Source organism: Podarcis cretensis (assembly GCF_951804945.1).
Source record: "Podarcis cretensis genome assembly, chromosome: 9".
Lineage (NCBI taxonomy): Eukaryota > Metazoa > Chordata > Lepidosauria > Squamata > Lacertidae > Podarcis > Podarcis cretensis.
This window is the reverse complement of record NC_137178.1, coordinates 15,904,368-15,924,364: the sequence shown is the minus strand read 5'-3', so window position 1 is coordinate 15,924,364 and position 19,997 is coordinate 15,904,368. Positions and strand designations below refer to the sequence as shown.

At 44.2% G+C, this 19,997-nt stretch overlaps 2 protein-coding genes across 7 annotated transcripts in view; one reads left to right on the top strand and one right to left on the bottom strand.

The window, feature by feature from the left end:
- The window catches only part of AFF1 (ALF transcription elongation factor 1), a 148,562-nt gene extending 143,432 nt beyond the window's left edge, over window positions 1–5,130 (bottom strand). For 5 of the 6 annotated variants that reach the window (XM_079990719.1, XM_079990724.1, XM_079990720.1 and 2 more), the window contains exon 1: window positions 4,870–5,130. The gene's annotated coding sequence lies outside the window, so the exon portion shown is untranslated. The remainder of the gene's footprint in view (window positions 1–4,869) is intronic. The other variant, XM_079990723.1, reaches the window with a different exon arrangement.
- An 8,097-nt stretch (window positions 5,131–13,227) lies between these two features.
- LOC307224149 (uncharacterized protein C4orf36 homolog) lies at window positions 13,228–17,754 on the top strand. Its single transcript, XM_079990645.1, has 4 exons — window positions 13,228–13,369; window positions 14,552–14,684; window positions 15,366–15,523; window positions 17,451–17,754. Exons 2-4 carry the CDS (start codon window positions 14,620–14,622, stop codon window positions 17,591–17,593), a joined length of 366 nt encoding a protein of 121 aa, XP_079846771.1. The 5' UTR covers window positions 13,228–13,369; window positions 14,552–14,619; the 3' UTR covers window positions 17,594–17,754.
- The last annotated feature ends 2,243 nt before the right edge of the window (window positions 17,755–19,997 follow it).

The window sequence follows — 19,997 nt, the reverse complement described above, 5'->3', positions numbered from 1 at the left end:
AGTTAGTGCTTCTTTCCAGGTACTAAAAGACACGCAGAGAGTTCTCTCTGAAACAGAAGGAGTGGGGGACAGAAGTCTGCTGCTAGAACTTACGAAAGCGCAGGAAAGAAGATAGACAGGATGGGGCTGGGACAAATTCTAAACCACCAAGGAAGCGTTTTATTATGGGTTGGGAGAAGAAAGGTCAGGCTCCCAGGGCTCACCCAACTGCACTAGCAAGTCAAGCAGCAACTAAGGTAGAATGAAACTGATGCACCTTATCAATTGTGTTTGGTTTGTTTGGTCTGTGTTTTGTTAAAAATAATTAAAAAGCAAATGGAGGGGAGTATTTTGTTGTGAGCGCCTATATGGAAGCCTGCAATCCAAGACCTTGCAATAGGACAGGTAAAAAACAAAAGCAGCCTCTGGCAACCTGGTGCTTTCGGACAACACAGTTTGCCAATGCGAACATCTTCTGATGTTTTATACTACAACCGCTTGTTTTGCCCTACATCACCGCAAAGGATTGCATTGAAACATTGCTAGAAACATTGCTACAGATGAAGTGAAATTAGCAAAACAAGCTCACCAATGTTTGCAAAACATTGAGGCAGTTATACCGTTCGTCACTGGAACCAAAGTTTTATTAGGCAACATTTGTCGATATAGGGACACGGGTGGCGCTGTGGGTTAAACCACAGAGCCTAGGACTTGCTGATCAGAAGGTCAGCAGTTCGAATCCCCGCAACGGGGTGAACTCCCGTTGCTCGGTCCCTGCTCCTGCCAACCTAGCAGTTTGAAAGCACGTCAAAGTGCAAGTAGATAAATAGGTACCACTCCGGTGGGAAGGTAAATGGCGTTTCTGTGCGCCTCTCTGGTTCGCCAGAAGCAGCTTAGTCATGCTGGCCACATGACCCGGAAGCTGTACGCCGGCTCCCTCGGCCAATAAAGCGAGATGAGCGCCGCAACCCCAGAGTTGGTCACAACTGGACCTAATGGTCAGGGGTCCCTTTACCTTTACCTTGTTGATATGCTGTTAACTTTACCATTTGGCATGCCTAATTTGTAGTTCCAGAAAAACAGTAAAGAGCCTGTGCAAATCCACCCAAATACATATTGTAAAGCACTTTGCTACATCAAGAAGAAGTAAACACAGTAGTAGCAAACAGGATTCTTCTCTGACTCTCTGCCATCACTCAGAGCCCAAGCTAAAATCGGATTTAAGCTTCTTTCCGCAAGTGATGGCTATACAGATGGCAAGACATACAGAATCCCACATGCCATGAATTTGAAAGAGAAGGAAGCATACTAATTTGCTCTCTAGTGCAATTTAAAATTGGCAACACATCCTCCAAACAAAATAGTTCTTCATGCAACAGGATGGATTTTGTTTGCATATGGCATGCAAATACTAAAAGTGGGGGTGGGGCTGGGGGAGTGTATGCTACTACATTTGCACACCCTTTCTGAATACTGGAAACAGACAATGCTCATCAACTGACCTAGTGCATAGGAAGGAATGGGGTCTCCTGTACCCTGATGAGAAGGTGGCACAGCTTTTATCACACTTGCAGTATAATAACATCCCTCTTCTACACAACTATTAAAGATACAGGAGCCCTGGCTACAATTATTAAGGGTACAAGAGTCCTGGCTTCAACGTGTCTGGTCACCCTAAGTCTGCATAATGGATACAAGCCAGTTAAAGTTAAGCACTATCCCTGCATGATCAGTGTTGTACAAGCCATCTCTCTCTCTCTCTCTCTCTCTCTCTCTCTCACACACACACACACACACACACACACACAAATAGAGAGAATGAGGGGAAAGGAATGTTTTAATAAAATGAGGGCAGTGTCAGTCAACTGCAATTTTAACCCCATTTTTACTGAGCAGCAAGACCCATTGAATTCAACAAGACTAAGTTCTGAGTAGACAATAGGACTGTGCTCAGTGAGGCTATTTCATATGTGGTGGACCTGTAAATGGGTAAAAGGGTATTGGGAAATAATTTGTAATGAATTGAAAACAATGTTTAAAAGTACCAGAGTCCTTTTCGTTGGGCATAATTCAGACGGAAATTCCCAGATGTCAAAAAAGGTTATTTATGTATGCCACTACGGTGGCCCATGTTTGGTTAGCCCAAAAATGGAAAACGAGTGAGGTCCCAACAAAAGAAGAATGGCAGCTTAAACTGATGGAATATGCACAGCTTGCATACCTAACATATAGAATAAGAGAACAAGAAGAACACACGTTTCAAGAAGATTAGAAAATGTTTATTGAATATACGGTGGGAAATTGTGTACACTTGAAAATATTGGCAGCATTAAGATAAATTCAACAGCGTAAATAAGTTTAGATGGATGTAATAACGGAATACTGAATGGTTTAGTTTAGGTAAAATATGCAGGAATTTATGTTATGCAAAATGAACCATGGAAAGAGAAGGGAAGTCACTGATATTTTAAGGTTGTTTAAATGAATATTCTAAAATGTAAAACAGGAAATTTAATTTTAAAAATTTTTTAAAAAAAGGACTGTGCTCTACGATGACCAAATACAGTGGAGCCTTGGGTTATATTGCCTCCGGTTTACGTCACCCTTGGCTTGCAACCGGCACAAACCCAGAAGTACCGGAATGCGTTACTTCCGGGTTCGCACCGTTCGCACACGCGCAGAAGTGCTAAATTGCGCTGCACACGTATGCAGACGCGATCCTTTGGGTTGGGTTGTTTTCCGGTTGCAGCAGGGCCTCTGAAACGGATCCCCGCCGTAACCCAAGGTTCTACTGTATCCTTTTTTCTAAACTAGATTTTGTTCTGTAGAACAGTCGTTCATTTTTGCCTCATTTTGTAAAAAACATTCCTCCTCCCTGTTTCCATAAAGCAGATGCCTAGCTATTTTATTCATTACTTTGAAAAGACTAATCTAAAGATGTCAAGGATTGGACCTTGGACCTGCTGCATGTAAGGCAGATGTTGTACCATTGAGCTTTAGTCTTTCCCAATGCTTCGGTAAGCAAAAAAGTTTTTAGAATACTTGGAAAACATAAAACAGACTGTTCCACATGACGGGAGCCACCACACTAAAGACCCTGCCAATTCATGAATCGGGAAAGTCGACTGTACCCCCATGCGAACCAATGCCGTAATAAAGCTCTTTATCCAAATCTTCAGAGGATCATCTGTGAATAGCACAATGCACCTCCCATAGGCTTCAGATCACTATTGTGCAGATCAATTTTTTAAAAAAAAATGTGTGTGCACAGAAATTGTGACTAAATTTGCTACAGATCTAATGGAAATGAATTGCTTGATGCTCCATGGGGAGGCTCAAATCTCAAAATGAGTTATCTGCTCTTTGGCAAGCCTTTGGTTGCTTCTCGGTGAGCAGGTATATTTGAGTCGCTTCTGAATTTTATATGTCCACTTTGCAACTTCAAAGAACGTTAAAATTCCTAGTGTGTGAGATGGAGCCTTGGCTGAAGCGAGATTGAATGAGCGGCCTCTAGTGGCCAAAGTTTAATGCAGTTTTGTAGAAATGACTTTTAAAAAATAAATGCAGGACAAACCATTTGTTAACATAAACAACAACTATTACACAACAATAAAAAAACACCCTGTACCCGTTTCATCTGCTGGTGGATTATTGGAGCTCACTTCAGCATTCAGCTTTATTTTAAGACGGTTTTGCAACACATTTCTACCTCAAGCACAGATTAAAGACCATTTCCCAGATTTTGTTTTAAAATGGGTTGAACCAGATTATCCTTCTAACTCTACAATTCTATGAATCTATGTGCAAATGCAAAATACTCTAATTTATACATAATAGCCTCAGCGTTAGCCATATCTAGACTTGGGACAAACTCCCAGTGCTTCACACACCTCCTGGGGCTCTGGAGCCACACCCCAAAGTTACACAATTGGTTCACACATATATAGGCACACACCAAATGCTAGATCGCTACCCTGTATTATCATGCAATGTGTGCACCAGAACTGGTCAGCACACTACTATCCAGCGTAGGATATGCCCGTATTTTTTCAGACACACATTGAGTGAAGGAACAAAGGCCATCCTTTTTTATTCAGTTACAGAATATCAAAAACTTTTTAAAACAACAAAAATCAAATGCATAGCGCATATATCTAGACACACAATATAGCAACATCTAATCTTTTCGCAGAGTAACAGTCTGCCATGGCTACTAACCCTGTGGAAAATTTTGAAAAGAGCATTTCAACTGTAACTCATAATTTAGATAGTTTTGGTTAGATAGTTTAAGGCAAAGGGGATACTTCCATTTGCTAACAAGGCTTGTCCCAGAGGGATGCACGTTTTCTGTTGCAAACGGTTCCGAAGTTTCCAAAGGGGCATAGGAAACATTTAAGTAAATAAACAACAAAAACAACAAAACAACAAATCATTGAGACAACTGCTCAGCATCCCCCACCCCGCCCTTCTCCTGGTCTTTCAAACCACCAAAACGCACAGGCAAATAACACACACATACACACAGTCATTCGAAGCACTTTCCACCGTTTTGCAGCTTCGACTGAATCGCCCCTGCATTGCTTTTTGTTAAAAACAAGCAATTCCCCAACAGCACACACTTTTTGACGGGATTAACAGCTTGACAGCCCCGGAAAACTCTCTGCAAAAAAGCAAAACAACAAAACAACAAACCCAAACTTTTGGCTGTTGCTGCTGTTTGCATTCAAAGCGGCGCAAACATTGAGTCGATAACCTCCCCACCCCCCCCTAAATAAATAAATAAAGCGCCCCATAGCTTTTGCAAGGCAGAAATGGACGTCTGCTTGCTTTTGAAAGCGCTTTCTCATTGAGTGCCTTGTATCTTTTAGAGGTAGGGAAATTGACTCTCACCTCCGCTACAGCCGTGCAAACCCCATCAGGAGCGAAGAGAGGAGGGGGCCAAGCCTGGACCGGCCTCCCCCTCCAGCAGCAGCAGATTTAGAGAGCCAGGAGAGGCTTTGCTTACTCGCTCGCTTTCTTGCTTTCTGCGCCCTTCATAACCTGTTGTTGCTGCTGCAGCAGCAGCTTCTACAGCCCCATTGCACCGGGCAGAGACAGAGAGAGATGCGGGCTTCAAGAGCTGGCCGCGGGATTGGCTGGCCTGAAGCGACAACCAGAGAGCGGCTCCAGGGGCTGCCGGTCCCGCCTCCTTCGCTCTGACCACGCCCCCCTCCGAAGGCGGTCTCCTCCTCCCGACCCCTCCTCTCCGCTGCAGCCGAAGCGTCTCCGGGAAAGCCCGAAGCGCCGCAGGCGATGGAAACCCGGCAAGTCCAAGAGTTCGAGACCCGGGAATTCAACCTGGGGCGCTAAATATTATTCTAATTACAGAAGGCAATTGGGGAGGGTAGTGCGAGACTTAAAACAGCATGGAAAGGACACCACTTTCATTAAGCCAGTGATTTTTTTAATGGCATACCCCTAAACATTCTATGAATCTTTGTACTTTGGTCCATTTCCTGTATTTATTTTTACCGAAAATGGTGATTTTCTTGAGTCAAAATGAGAGCACCCCTAAACATTTTTTTTAAGGAAAAAACAACAACACACTGCATTAAGCTAAGCAAAGTTCACCGGGGGTTAAAGCCTGACACTGGTTTTCAGTGTTCAACTTCAGCTATGGAAAGTGCTCCTGAGCATGTACAAAATACCCCTTCCTCCCATGAAGCAACCCTACCCGGCTTGAAGAGCAAAGTTTCCAGGTCAAAATAGGCCCCCTGCTTTCCAGCTGCTCGTGTTGCCCTCTCTCAGGGTTTCACACAAAGGCCCAAGGATTTAGCCTTTTTCCTCCGTGCTTCCCCCACTCCAAAGTTTAAACCCGGGTTTCCCAAACTCTGATCTCCAGCTGTTTTTCGACTACAACTCCCATCATCCCTAGGTAGCAGGACAAGTCTTCAGGGATGATGGGCATTGTAGTCCAAAAAACAGCTGGAGACCCAAGTTTGGGAAACCTTGGTTTAAACTATCCCCTATTTAAGGGTTTCTCTTTTATGAACTGGGAGGTGTGGGGAAGGAGAGAGGCTCCAATATGGGCAAAGTAAATCTGTTTTAAAACAAGTAATAAGAAGGTGGCAACTCTGCATTAGCTGGTCTAAATAAACATTGGGTTTTTTTTGAAAGATGAGCTCAAAAAAGCAAACATCCCCGGCAGTGACAGATACCGCTTGGGTAATGTACATTACTGCTTGCTCCAGCTCCTGTGCTCTCCCACTGCTGGTGTTTGAAGCCAAGTGCGCATGACGTTTGCCACAATCCTTTTTTTGTTGTTTCTTCAGAAACACACCTGGTTGATGCGCTTTCCCTCACAGCAGCTTCCATCCAATTCCAAAATCTCAGCTGTGGTTAGGCTGAGGTGTGTACTTCTGAGGCAGCCATTGCACATGTGTGGATGTCGGTTTCACTGAATAGCAGTTTGGCTTCAGGAAATCAGGTCATGCGCAACTTCCCCATTCCCTCCCTCTCTGGTACATGCAGGGGGCAAAAAAACCCCACATGACTTAAAATGCAGTGTGGGACAAGTAACACTTGCCCAAAAATGGAAAGAAGCAGAAGTCCCAGCAAAGGAAGAATGGATACAAAAACTTATGGAATACAATGGTACCTCAGGTTACAGACGCTTCAGGTTACAGACTCCGCTAACCCAGAAATAGTACCTCAGGTTAAGAACTTTAGCTCAGGATGAGAACAGAAATTGCACAGCAGCAGCAGTGGGAGTCCCCATTAGCTAAAGTGGTACCTCAGGTTAAGAACAATTTCAGGTTAAGAATGGACCTCCAAAATGAATTAAGTTCTTAACCTGAGGTACCACTGTATACAGAAATGGCGAAACTTACCGGAAGAATAAGAAACCAAGACAACAAACTTTTTATAAAAGAATGGAAATGGTTTGTTGAGTATTTAAAGACAAATTGTAAACAGATGAGAACATTGGCAGGATTATTGTAATAACCTGCAGTTTTATAAGAGTATATATTTAAAGTAGATGAATAAACAAGCAAATTAAGTTACTTTGGATATGAAGAAGGTATTAAATAATAAATGTAAGGAACTGCAGAAAGAGGGGGAAGGAAGTCAAGTTTTGAAAGGTTAAAATGATTGTGAAGTTGATAAGCTTCAAAAGCTTGAAAAGTATAAATAATTTTCTTTAAAAAATGCAGTGTGGGAGACAACCTTACTGCATTTTAAGTTGTTAATGTGCATAATAGAGTCAGAAGGGACCCCAAGGGTCATCTAGTCCAACCCTATCCAATGCAGGAATCCCAGCTAAATAATCCCTGAGAGATGACCATCCAACCTCTGCTTAAAAACCTCCAGTGAAGGAGAGAGTCCACCACCTTCCTTAATCTCAGCTCTGAGCCTCATGAAACGCAGCTCTCCTAACAACAAATTGGAAGTACAGTGGTACCTCGAGTTACAAACACCTCAGGTTACAAACACTTCAGGTTACAAACTCCGCTAACCTGGAAGAGTTACCTCAAGTTGAGAACTCTGCCTCAGGATGAGAACGGAAATTGTGTGCCGGCGGTACAGTGGCAGCAAGAGGCCTCATTAGTGAAAGCTCACCTCTAGTTAAGAACAGTTTCAGGTTAAGAACGGACCTCTGGAACGAATTAAATTCTTAACTAGAGGTACCACTATATATACAATTATGTATTGTGTGTACACATGTCTGTTGGTTCAGGAAGAGGGACACCCAAACTCACTCTCTCTCACTGGGCACTTGGAAATGGAGTTGTTGATATTTGTGTCTTAACAAACTTGGCCAAGTGAGTTATGGAGACTTGATTTATTGGTTGAATATCTAACAGTGCTTCCAAACAACATGTATATTGAGCATTCATCCTGATTATTATTTTTTTGCAGGGAGATTAGACAGCTTTGGTTGTTTAACTAAAGTTCATTCTGATTTGTTTACAGGGTGGTTAGATGGCCTAACAAAAATTAAAAACCAGGTGTTATCCCGCACTTTCCGGTGGAGTTTTCCCTTCGCATTCCTTATTGCAAAAGGTAACTGATTTTTTAAACTGTATTCTGCTTTTCTCTATAGGTGCATGAGAGGGAGAACGGCTGCTGAGAGATACTCCTTTGGATACTGCTGAGGACAGACTGTGTCAGCATGATCCCTAAAATACAGTAGTACCTCAGGTTAAGTACTTAATTCGTTCCGGAGGTCCATACTGAACCTGAAACTGTTCTTAACCTGAAGCACCACTTTAGCTAATGGGGCCTCCTGCCGCTGCTCACAGCTGGAGCACGATTTCTGTTCTCATCCTGAGCTAAAGTTCTTAACCTGAGGTAATATTTCTGGGTTAGCGGAGTCTGTAACCTGAAGCGTATGTAACCTGAAGCGTATGTAACGCGAGGTACCACTGTAGGGAGAAACTTGTGCTCTATATAAGGAACAAAGTGAATAAACATGAGATTGTAGATGTTAAGTTGTGGGTGAACATATCAGACGACACAGCGATACTTCAAACAGCTCTTGTTTATTCACAGGCCAGAACAGAACTGAACTGAAGGGTTCAGTCAGCCTGCTTATATAGAGCTCCAGTACAATGTTACTGTAACATGTTTCTAAAACTATCCAATCACTGAACGTCACTTTCGATCCTTCATTTGCATAACTATCTACAGTATCCCCCTGCTGGCCCAGGGTGAGAACTTCAGTACATAACAGTATATATGTTCTTCACAGTTATATGTTTATGAAAGCAAGGTTCTTTTGAAAGTAAAGTTCTCTTGAATATAAAGAGTCTGGACTTTGCATATCATCAAAATACACAACATCTACTGTATTTAAGGCAACCTGTTGGAAGGCTAGAATAGCTTCGGTATTTCCAAGTTAAACCCCCTGCTTTTAACAGCTTTCTTTTCATAGAGCCAGCTATGAAGAGATGCTGAAGGCAGCAATATTTTTGGGATGTGTCAACAGTGTGATACATAATTTAAAATGTGTGCTTGCTCAGAGCAGCAAAGTTACTCAAATATGTCTTCCGTTAGGAATTTCAGCCTCCCTTTCCAGCTGGGATGAGGCGCCACTTTGGACAATGTTATGCCCTTTGTTGGAACAGCACTGGGAACAAAACAAATCCATCTCTTGGCTTACTTCAAAGATTTCACTGGCACAACTTGGGGCTGACAGAAATTTTGAACGTTCTGTTCCATTAGACTGACAGTCTCATTCTCATCTCTCTCTTTCTCTCTAGCACCCTCACCTCAAGCTATATGCATGCAGGACAGCAGACTGAAAAGCAAAATGACAAAGCCGGTTTTGTGGAGATCTCAATCATAGGTAAAGTGACCCCTGACCATTAGGTCCAGTCGTGGCCGACTCTGGGGTTGCGGCGCTCATCTTGCTTTATTAGCCGGGGGAGCCAGCGTACAGGTTCTGGGTCATGTGGCCAGCATGACTAAGCTGCTTCTGGCGAACCAGAGCAGCACACAGAAACGCTGTTTACCTTTCTGCCAGAGTGGTACCTATTTATCTACTTGTACTTTTTGGCGTGCTTTCGAACTGCTAGGTTGGCAGGAGCAGGGACAGAGCAATGGGAGCTCACCCCGTCGCAGGGATTCAAACCGCTGACCTTCTGATCAGCAAGTCCTAGGCTGTGTGGTTTAACCCACAGCGCCACCCACGTCCCAATCTCAATAATTTTTGTTGTTGTTGTTGAGTCGTTTAGTCGTGTCTGACTCTTCGTGACCCCATGGACCAGAGCACGCCAGGCACTCCTGTCTCCCACTGTCTCCCGCAGTTTGGTCAAACTCATGCTGGTAGCTTTGAGAACACTGTTCAACCATCTCATCCTCTACCGTCCCCTTCTCCTTGTGCCCTCCATCTTTCCCAACATCAGGGTTTTTTCCAGGGAGTCTTCTCTTCTCATGAGGTGGCCAAAGTATTGGAGCCTCAGCTTCACTATCTCAATAATAGCAAGCAATAAATGGATCCACACTGCTGTGTTGTATGGGCACAACTGGCCACCCTGCTTGGCAACAGCTGGAGCTCAAACCTGTCTCAAAAGCATCAATCCATCCAAGCACAAGGGAAGTATCAGCAAAGCTCAAGGAGAAATCCTGAGGTTTGCAGAACTATAGAAAAGAACTTAATAAATTCTGGAGATTTATTAAGAACTTAATAAATTCTGGAGATCCGTTCTTAACCTGAAACTGTTCTTAACCAGAGGTACCACTTTAGCTATTGGGGCCTCCCACCGCTGCCGTGCAATTTCTGTTCTCATCCTGAAGCAAAGTTCTTAACCCGAGGTACTATTTCTGGGTTAGTGGAGTCTGTAACCTGAAGCGTCTGTAACCTGAAGCGTATGTAACCCGAGGTACCACTTTATTATTATATAAAATGCAAGTAGCATAATGTGCTCCAGGACTAGGAAGTCATTCCCTCAGAGGGACTGAGCTGAATTTTATGGGAGTGGATCTCCATCCATTTTTTCTTTCATGTATGTGTTATGTGCTGATGACGGTACGTGTTAGAAGTGTTGAAGGGTATAAAAAGGGTTTTTTGATAGGGAGTGGAATATAGTCTGCATGGCTAGAACATTTTATTTAATTGCCTTAAGATCTCCAGAAGAGGCTCTTTCCCATGTCCTGCTGCTGGGAGAAGTTCCCAATGGTGTGTGTGTGTGTGTGTTTGTGTGTGTGTGTGTGTGTTTGTGTGTGTGTGTGTGTGTGTGTGTGTGTGTGAGGTGTGATACAGCCCTGTCACTTTGGATCACCTTTATTTCTATACTTTGAAGATTATTATTATTATTATTATTATTATTATTATTATTTAGAATTCAACATTAACAAAGAAAAAAACCCCACAGTAGTTGCTACCTCAGTTCCTTTACAATTAACCATTTTAACAATATATTAATTGTAATATTTTTTTTTTTTAAACATAACATCACTTTTAACTTACTGAGGTTTTCATATTACACTCTTATCTCTTTATCTCTTTCTTAACATATCAAAAAGTGAAAGACCAAGATGGGAAACACTAAGGAAAAAAAGAGAAGAGAAAGAAGAAGAAGGAGAAGGACGAGGAGGGAGTGAGGGGAAGGGAGAGAGGAAAAAAGAAAAGAAGAAAAATAACACAAAACAAAACAAACACATTTGGCTTCCGATTAGACTCATTGTATTATTATTTCTACAATTTTTTCACACACAGTTCCAAATTACTATATTTCTTTCTTTGTTTTTGTCAGATATCAAAAAACATTAAGTTTGTTGTTTTACAGGGATCATTCTATTTCTGCCAGGAGATATTTGTTATTGTAATACTTTTCCAAATACTCTTTATAGATTTTCCATTCTTTCTGTACTTTCTGTTTTGGATACCCTCTAATTCTCCCTGAAGATTATCTTTTGAGGTTTACCTCTGCACAGGGCTGGCTTACCCATAGGCGCTAGGGGTGCAGGGCGCTCGGGCACCAGGCTCTCAGGGGCGCCAGGATAAGAGTCCGGGGTGGAGATTTGGAGTCCGGGGATTGAACAGCCAGGCCAGCCGATAGCCGCTGCCGAGTAGAGCAGAGCTCGTCGGCTGGCTCTGCCCTCCTGCGTACCTGGGATTGGCGGGTCATCAAGAGGCCCGCCCAGCACACGCACACTGCTCACAAGAGGTGCACAGCTTCCCACCCAAACCTCTGCGGGGATTGTTCCTCTCCTCCCTTCATCCGCAGTGGCATGGGAGAGAGTTGCGTGCCCCCCAAAGCTCAACAACTCTGAGCTGCCCCTCCAAAAGGCGCTCAACAACTTTGGCCTGCCCCCCCAAATGGGGGCGCTGGGCAGTTTTTTGCACTCCAACGCCGCATATGCTAAAGACGGCTCTGCCTCTGCACTCCCACTATCGTTAAGGGAGTGGCAATGAGATACAGGACCTTCTCAGTGGTGACATCAGGCCTGGCCCACCCATGAGGCAAGGTGTAGCAACTGCCTCAGGCGGAAGGATCTACAAGGGCAGAAGGTCTGGCCTCCAAAGAATGTATCGCCTGCTGCTGCTGTTGCCACTGTGGCAGCAATGGCTGCCACACACTCTTTGGAGTCCATATTTTCTGCCTCCTCAGCAGCCCTTCCCCAGTGGCGCCTTTAAAGCTAATTTGGAGGTGCTGATGGCCTCCTTTTATCCCTATGGGGGGAAATGGCAGAGGAACCCACCCTCTGTGATTCAGAACAGGCCCCCTTCTGCCCCGTGTACAGCCTTCCCACCTTAACTGTTGGGTAAGGGTGATTTTATTTCCCACCCACCTCTTATTCCCGGAGAATATCTTCACTCCCCACTTGTTCCCTGGTGTGGTAAAAGCCATTTTGTAGTTCACCTCAGGTGCCAAAATGTCTGGTGGGAAATCCAGACTATGGAATGCTCTCTCCAGGGAGATTGGCCCGGCGATTATTTTGTTGTCTTTCTAGCACCAGGCAAAATCCTTTTTATTATCCTAAGACTTTTGTTAAATTCCTAATCCTTGACGTAATTAATTTCATGCTGCCTTTATCTGAAATGTGTGCTGCATATATTTTTATCTGTCTATCTATAGTTCATGTATCGATTGCATTTTGCTTTTATGTGTTTCTAAAGCCGCTCGGAGGGAAAACTTTTTTTCTTCAGAACAATCCACAACAAACAAATAGACAAGCAATACTAACATCAGACAGAGGATGGCGCTATGGGTTAAACCACAGAGCCTAGGATTTGCCGATCAGAAGGTCGGTGGTTCGAATCCCTGCAATGGGGTGAGCTCCCGCTGCTCGGTCCCTGTTCCTGCCAGCCTAGCAGTTTGAAAGCACCTCAAAGTGCAAGTAGATAAATAGGTATCACTCCAGTGGAAAGGTAAACCGTGTTTCCGTGCGCTGCTCTGGTTCGCCAGAAGTGGCTTAGTCATGCTGGCCACATGACCCGGAAGCTGTATGCCGGCTCCCTCGGTCGATAAAGCGAGATGAGTGCCGCAACCCCAGAGTCGGTCACGACTGGACCTAATGGTCAGGGGTCCCTTTACCTTACTAACATCAGAACACTATAAAACATTGGTCATTAAACATCAGTTGATTCCATTTATGTTGTTTGGCAAAGTGGAGTCTCAAATAAATCTTGGTAACCTCGCCCCAGTTTTCTAGGGAAATGTATGACAAAGTAATAAATACACCAATATCAGTTTGTAGTATCGCCTCAGCTTATTTTAGCATATTTGCCTCCAGCCATATGCCTTACAAATACAATACGCTTTATTACATCAGAAGCAAACCTGTGGGAAATGTCAGAGGCAACAGGACAGACTTGAGGGCAAAAATTAAGGTCCTCACGAGAAATGGACCTGTGAGGGGGAAGAGAAAGTTACTAAGCTGGCCATCATTGATTATGAAAAAAGTGAGTAGCAAACACAACAGGGAACAACCCAGCAGGAAAATTAATTAAGCTATTTATAATACATGACAGGCTTTTGTTCATTGTTTTATACAGACCCCAAGTGCCTTTATAATTACAATCCTAAACACACTTTAGGGAGCAAGTTCCACTGAATATAGTGTTATAGGAAAAATGGGGTTTGGCTTTTGCTGCCCAGCTCTTCAAGGGACTGAGTCCCCTAAGTCAGACAAGAACTTTTAATAGATGCCCAACCCCTTAGCCAAAGACCAGCCAAAGAGTCTTACACATGTCTCCTGTCTGCCAAGATGACTGACAATGTTTTACTGGTTGCATTACCTGGCCACCTTTTTGATATGGTAAATAAATACTTTAGTTCTAGAATCCACAAAATACACAAAATACGCTCTTAAGACAGGGTTTGAAGGATTTGTAAGTGAAAAGAACTACTGGGAAAGGTTTTTCCAAGATATTTCCTTCACAGAGGAAATGTTTGGGGTCATTAAGAATCAAGATGGCTTCAGGATTGCTCTCCTGCACTATTTGAGACATGTGGTTTAGATCCTTACGCATGTGTGTTTTACCTTGTGCACATTTATTCTATATTTGAGACCTTAGAATTATTATAACAATTGCACGATCTGCTTTTGGGTAAATATATTTAGGATTGCAGTGTAGGGCACCTACAAAGCTGTCTTACAACAGGAGTAGGAAACTGTTCTCAGTGTTAGAGCCACACTCCCTCATGCTGGGTTGGGAGAGGGGCAACAGTTGAGACACACCATTCTCCCCCAACTCATTTAATATCCCCAGCAACACTGTGAGGCATCTTAGGCCAAGAGGCAACAACTAGCCCAATGTCATTCAGTGAGATCCATGGCCAAGTGGGAATTTGAAGTGCCTGGCCTATATATTAATTTCCATTCTTTCTTGTACGTATTGTATAGCACAATGCTAGCTTCCCCACAACTTGCCTCTGAGAAAATTATAGTTCACCATGAGATGGACAGACCATGTAGCTCCTGCCATGTCCCAATACACAATTTGTTGAAAGCTTTTTCATTTGCAAGGAAGTTTGGTGACTCTGGCGGGTCATTAACGCTATAATCACCACTTACTAAAGCTAGTAGCAGCGTCTTTCCTGCCCTTGCATGGATAGATGTTCCACTTATTTTTCTATTACAGGTGAGCACAATAGGATATCCAGCTGTTTCTGAAGTGCAGGTGTAAACACACAGTACCATCCACCCATCATGGAATTTGATTTTCACAGGAAGAAGAAAAGAGAATCTGTCTTGAAAGACAGTGGTTATAAAGTGTATGTATTTTTCACTGCATTGTTCAAATAGAGTTCCTTCTATCTTAAAATCTTCAGAGACATATACAGATTAGAACAGGATCACTATCCTTTCCAGGCTGCTGGACGCATTTGGAATCTTGACAAATATTTGTGGGGACCAGTCACAAACTGGCTGCTGTGAGGATGTGACACAACCCAAAATGGGTGGCACACCTAAAAGAGCAGAAAAAGAGACAGGACCACAAAATGATGTGGGCAAACCCCTCCCATTAGCACACACATCCATCAATGGGAAAAAGACACCTAGGTCAGTCACTGTTGCACTCACACACAGAAAAGGTTTTTTTGCAACTCTGTTCTGCTTGGAACAGAAGGGAGAATGGGTGTCCAATCTTGGCATTCAGTGAAATGTACGTATGCTTTAAGGAGAGGTGTTCAGTGTGGACAAAGTCAAGCAAACAGGAATGGAACAGGGGGAGCAAACAGTCTTTCCGTCCTGTACATTATGGATTTTTGAGGAGATATTGAGTGAAGCCTTTTGCAGGTGCCATATTAGGTAACTGGCAGGGATTTCCCTCTGGTGGCGAAAGCAACAGAGGAAGAGGAGTGTTCTAAAACCAATTTAGGCACAAATTTATATGCACTTTTTGGAATTCCCTTGCCAAATGCATACCTCTAATTGTAATGCTGACATTTCAGGCACAACCGTTTTGAATTTGCTGAACTAACAAGGCGTTTGTTGCAAGCATCTGCAGAAAAGATCAGCAACCCTCTGCATTATGACATCTGTTGGGGCTCTCCCTTCCACCTGAGGCCTGTGAAAACTATTTTGAAAGCGCCCATCCCTTCTGTACAAGGTACATACGTGGACTTTGTGGACCGGAGGGTGCTGGGGTTTCCTTCTTAATTTAATTGCTTACTCAACACAGAATTAATAAGTGGAATTTACTGCTAGGAGAGGGCCATTGATTTAATTCTATGGACCTACCTTTAATCTAAACAAGCATTCAGTGACCTCTTCCTTAATTTTGTACCATATTCATTTGCAAAAGAACTTTAAATACTGTATTCAGTTACAGGCAGTGGTGAAAACCCAATGTTGTGTTTTTATCTTAGGGATAAGAATGTTTGCCAAACAAGAATGGACATTTTCTGTGATTCCCCTTTGTGGAATTCTGTCCCCAGGGAGACTCACCTGGCATCTTTATTACATATCTTTAGGTGCTAGGTAAAAATGTTTCTCTTCAATCAGGCATTTGGCTGATTAACATCCTATGGCCTTTTAAATGTGTCTGAGGGAGGCTATGTGTTTAGTTTGGTTTGGTTTTTGTTATTGTCAGGGGTTCAGGAGCAGAGGCACAGGGAAGAGAGGAGATGGAGAGCGAAGGGGAAGAATCCGAGGGGAGCGTAGGAGAAGAGGACAGTGGACCGAGGGATTCCATGAGCCTCTCCAGCGAATCGGAAGATTCACAGAAGGGGGCGCCAGTGGCCAGGGGTAGGGGGTTCCCAAGGGGAACACCCCAGGAGCAAGGGGGCAGCAGGGACTCCCAGAGCAGTAGCTGGAAATCAGGACCAGCTTCCCCACCAGAGCAGAGTGGGGGGGGAAGAGTCCCAGGTATCGGGGCCAGTGCATTCCCCACCAGGGAGAGAAGATAAGGCAGGGCTGACCACGCCTCCATCAGAAAGTCGGACAACGGAGGAGAGGTCAGATCCGGCCAGTGTCCCGGAAGAGGGAAGCAGTGACAGAAGTAGTGTAACAGTCAGGAGGAAGGTCACTGGGTTGGCGCGAGAGGCAAGTTCAAATGTACAGGAGCGCGGGACAGCAGAGAATGAGGATTGGGAACCGGGTCCTAAAGCCCGCCGGAGGGAGGGGGAGGAGCTAAGCGACTCAGCGTCGGAAGAGTCCAGAAAGGGCAATGCCCCAGCGGGCAGGAGGACCCAGAGGAGGAGAGAGCAGCGTAAAAGGTGGAGCAGGGCTAGGATCTTAAACTGGTGTCATAGGGGAGGAGACTCAGACGGGACTTCGCCGATCTAGGGTTTAAGATGTAGGGCTGCACGCTGTGGCTTTGAAATGGAAACTGAACTTCAATAAAGACTTTTGTACATTACTACAGCCTAGCGTTGGTCCTCTGTGAGCTGGGACCTAGAGGCAGCTCTGACAGTTATGTATTTTTTTAAGTTGTGAATTGCCCTGTGATCTTTGGACGGAGGGCAGCATACACAATTTAATGATGATGATGATGATGATGATGATGATGATGGATTGCCATCAGCCCTGTGGCCAACATAGCCAATAAAGGTAAAGGTAAAGGTACCCCTGCCCGTACGGGCCAGTCTTGACAGACTCTGGGGTTGTGCGCCCATCTCACTTAAGAGGCCAGGGGCCAGCGCTGTCCGGAGACACTTCCGGGTCACGTGGCCAGCATGACATCGCTGCTCTGGCCAGAGCCAGAGCCGCACACGGAAACGCTGTTTACCTTCCCGCTGGTAAGCGGTCCCTATTTATCTACTTGCACCCGGAGGTGCTTTCGAACTGCTAGGTTGGCAGGCGCTGGGACCGAGCAGCGGGAGCGCACCCCGCCGCAGGGATTCGAACCGCCGACCTTTCGATCGGCAAGCCCTAGGCGCTGAGGCTTTAACCCACAGCGCCACCTGCGTCCCTAACATAGCCAATAGTGAAGAACAATTAGAATTGTAGTCCATCAACTCCTGGTCTACATGTCTAAAGAATTGTGTTTCTATGAGAATCCTGTTCCATTCTTCTCTTTTGTTTCCTAATCTTAGCAATAGAATTCAACAGGATTTTGCAACGCCAAAGACTTGAGAAGATTGAACTTCACTGCAAGTTAGCACAGCAAGTGGAGTCCGAACTGAAACACAGGATCTATTTGGCAAGGCGACCACTGCCACCAAGTGGTCCCAACTAGGTTTGACTCGTGTTTATGGTGGTTATATCAACAGTAGAGAAGCTATTCACCACATCAGTGCACAAAGTGAGCAGGCTAACAAAGGGCTTTCCACAGCCTTAATAAGATCATGTGTATCTAGTAACGTAATTCAGATTATTAAAAACCGAATTGGAAAACCAGTCCCGAATGCCTAATGGTGGTCAATGCAGGGAAAGCAGGACAAAGAACGATGCTAAGGTCCTGGTCAGATGTAATGATAAATAATGGTTTATAAATGCATGCATGAGCTTTTGGCTCACTTGCTCCTTCTTCCGCTTCTCTTCCAGCTGCAAGGACGAGATAGGAAGGCTTCACATACTATTTCCCCTAACCACAGTTAGTGGAATGGGCTGCTTCATGCAATCTTCAACAGCAGGGATAGGCAGGGGCATTTTTTGCATTCCAAGGGCCACATTCCCATCTGGGTGACCTTATGAGGGCCATACGCCTGTGGTGGGCGGGGCAGAGGGGAAAGTGGGCGGGGCAAGAGGTGTGAATTTTACCTTTGGAGAATAGCCTAGTTTGTACAAACACTCATTTACCCCCTTCATCCAGACAGGCAAGAGGCGTTATCAGAGTTCATCCCAGCCAGACAAAAGTACTTGGGGTGCAAAATGGAGCCAGTGAGAGATATGTCCTAGGGAAAGTTCTGAGGGCCACATGAAGAGAAGTAGAGGGCCAGATTTGGCCCCAGGTCTGACACTCCTTACCCCTGTTGGAACAGCAAACTGCACACCATAAAGAAAGTTGATCTGGTAAGGTCAGAAGAATTGCGTAGGGTTGGGGGTGAACCAGGGATGCCATGAAAACATTATCCACTTGATCATTTAAGCTCCAGAATTTATCATCACCATATTGCCATAATTTTATTAGCTGGGTGTGCTGTGCCTTTGATTTAAACAATTTTTCTTATATCAATGACTTTAGAAAGCAATACTATTAAAACAGGCTAATAATGATATTCAAAATATTAAAAGAGAGCAAGAACTTCAGTAAAACAGAGCCATATTTTCGTCTATTCAACTTTCTAAGGGCCAAATGGGCAGGGCCTGGGACAAAGTGGGAGCAATATAAAAGTCTTACCTTTGATACAAATAAATGAGGCATTTGCTTTGTGTGGGCTCCACCTCCTCTTCCAGCCATCCCTGTCCTCCAGTCATGACCTTTTTCTAGTATGATATTTACAGCCAAAACATCCATTTTTTGAAGCCCACCCCACAGATCCAGATCTTGCAATCATGATTAGGGCAAACAAGATGTGACATTTCCCCCATAGCTTTGCATTGCACAGCTGACCGACATTAAAATAATTTGCTGTCTTGAGGAGCCTAAGCCGGATAGGGGATAGGGGCTTAAAAATGGACCCCCTACAATAATGGAAACTAGGCAGCTGCTACTTGCAATGGGAATAAAGGTCCCATTGGTGCCAATGCAAGTTTTCTTCCCATTGTGTGTAACAATTTGGGAGCCTCTCATTTCAATCAGGATCATGCCGGGAGTAAAGGATTAAAGTAACTTCCTGCTGGGCCACAATCCTGATAGACCGGGACATTCGCAGGGAAACCAAAATGCTTGTTTACAAAGCTATTGTACTACCAACCTTATGCACGACCACTTATAAACGCCATCTCCAACTCCTCGAAAGATTCCATCAAAGGTGTCGCCGAAAAATTTTACACATCACTTGGGAAGACAGGCAAACTAATATCAGTGTAATGGAAGAAGCAAAGATCACCAGTGTTGAAGCAATGATTCTTCAACTTCAACTTTGTTGGACTGGCCATGTTGTGTGGATGCCTGATGGTTGTTTTCCAAAGCAACTACTCTATTCTGAACTTAAAAGTGTAATGGAAAGTGTAATGCTGGTGGTCAACTAAAGAGGTTCAAACACTCTCTCAAGGCAAATCTAAAAAAATGTAGTATAAACACAGACAACTGGGAAACACTGGCCTGCGAGCTCCAATGAGAGAACAGCCTTTACCAAAGGTGTCATGGGCTTTGAAGACACTCAAACTCAGGATGCAAAGGAGAAACGTGCTAAGAGGAAGGCACGCTTGGCAAATCCATACAGTGATCAACTCCCACCCGGAAACCAATGTCTCCACTGTGGAAGGACATGTGGATCCAGAATTGGCCTCCACGGTCACTTATGGACTCATTGTTAAAACCGTGTTTATGGAAGACAATCTTACTCGGCTATGAGTAATTACCAAAGAAGAAGAAAGAAGATAGCTCAGAATCCTCTGCACTGACCATTTCTCAAAAATCAGCTATGCAATGTCGTTATATGACAAATGTCGAATCTCGTTTGGCCCTAAGTTAATCTGATTAGTAAGGGCTTGCTGAGGTAGTCAATGGCAACAGGCATTCTCTGTGTGTGCTG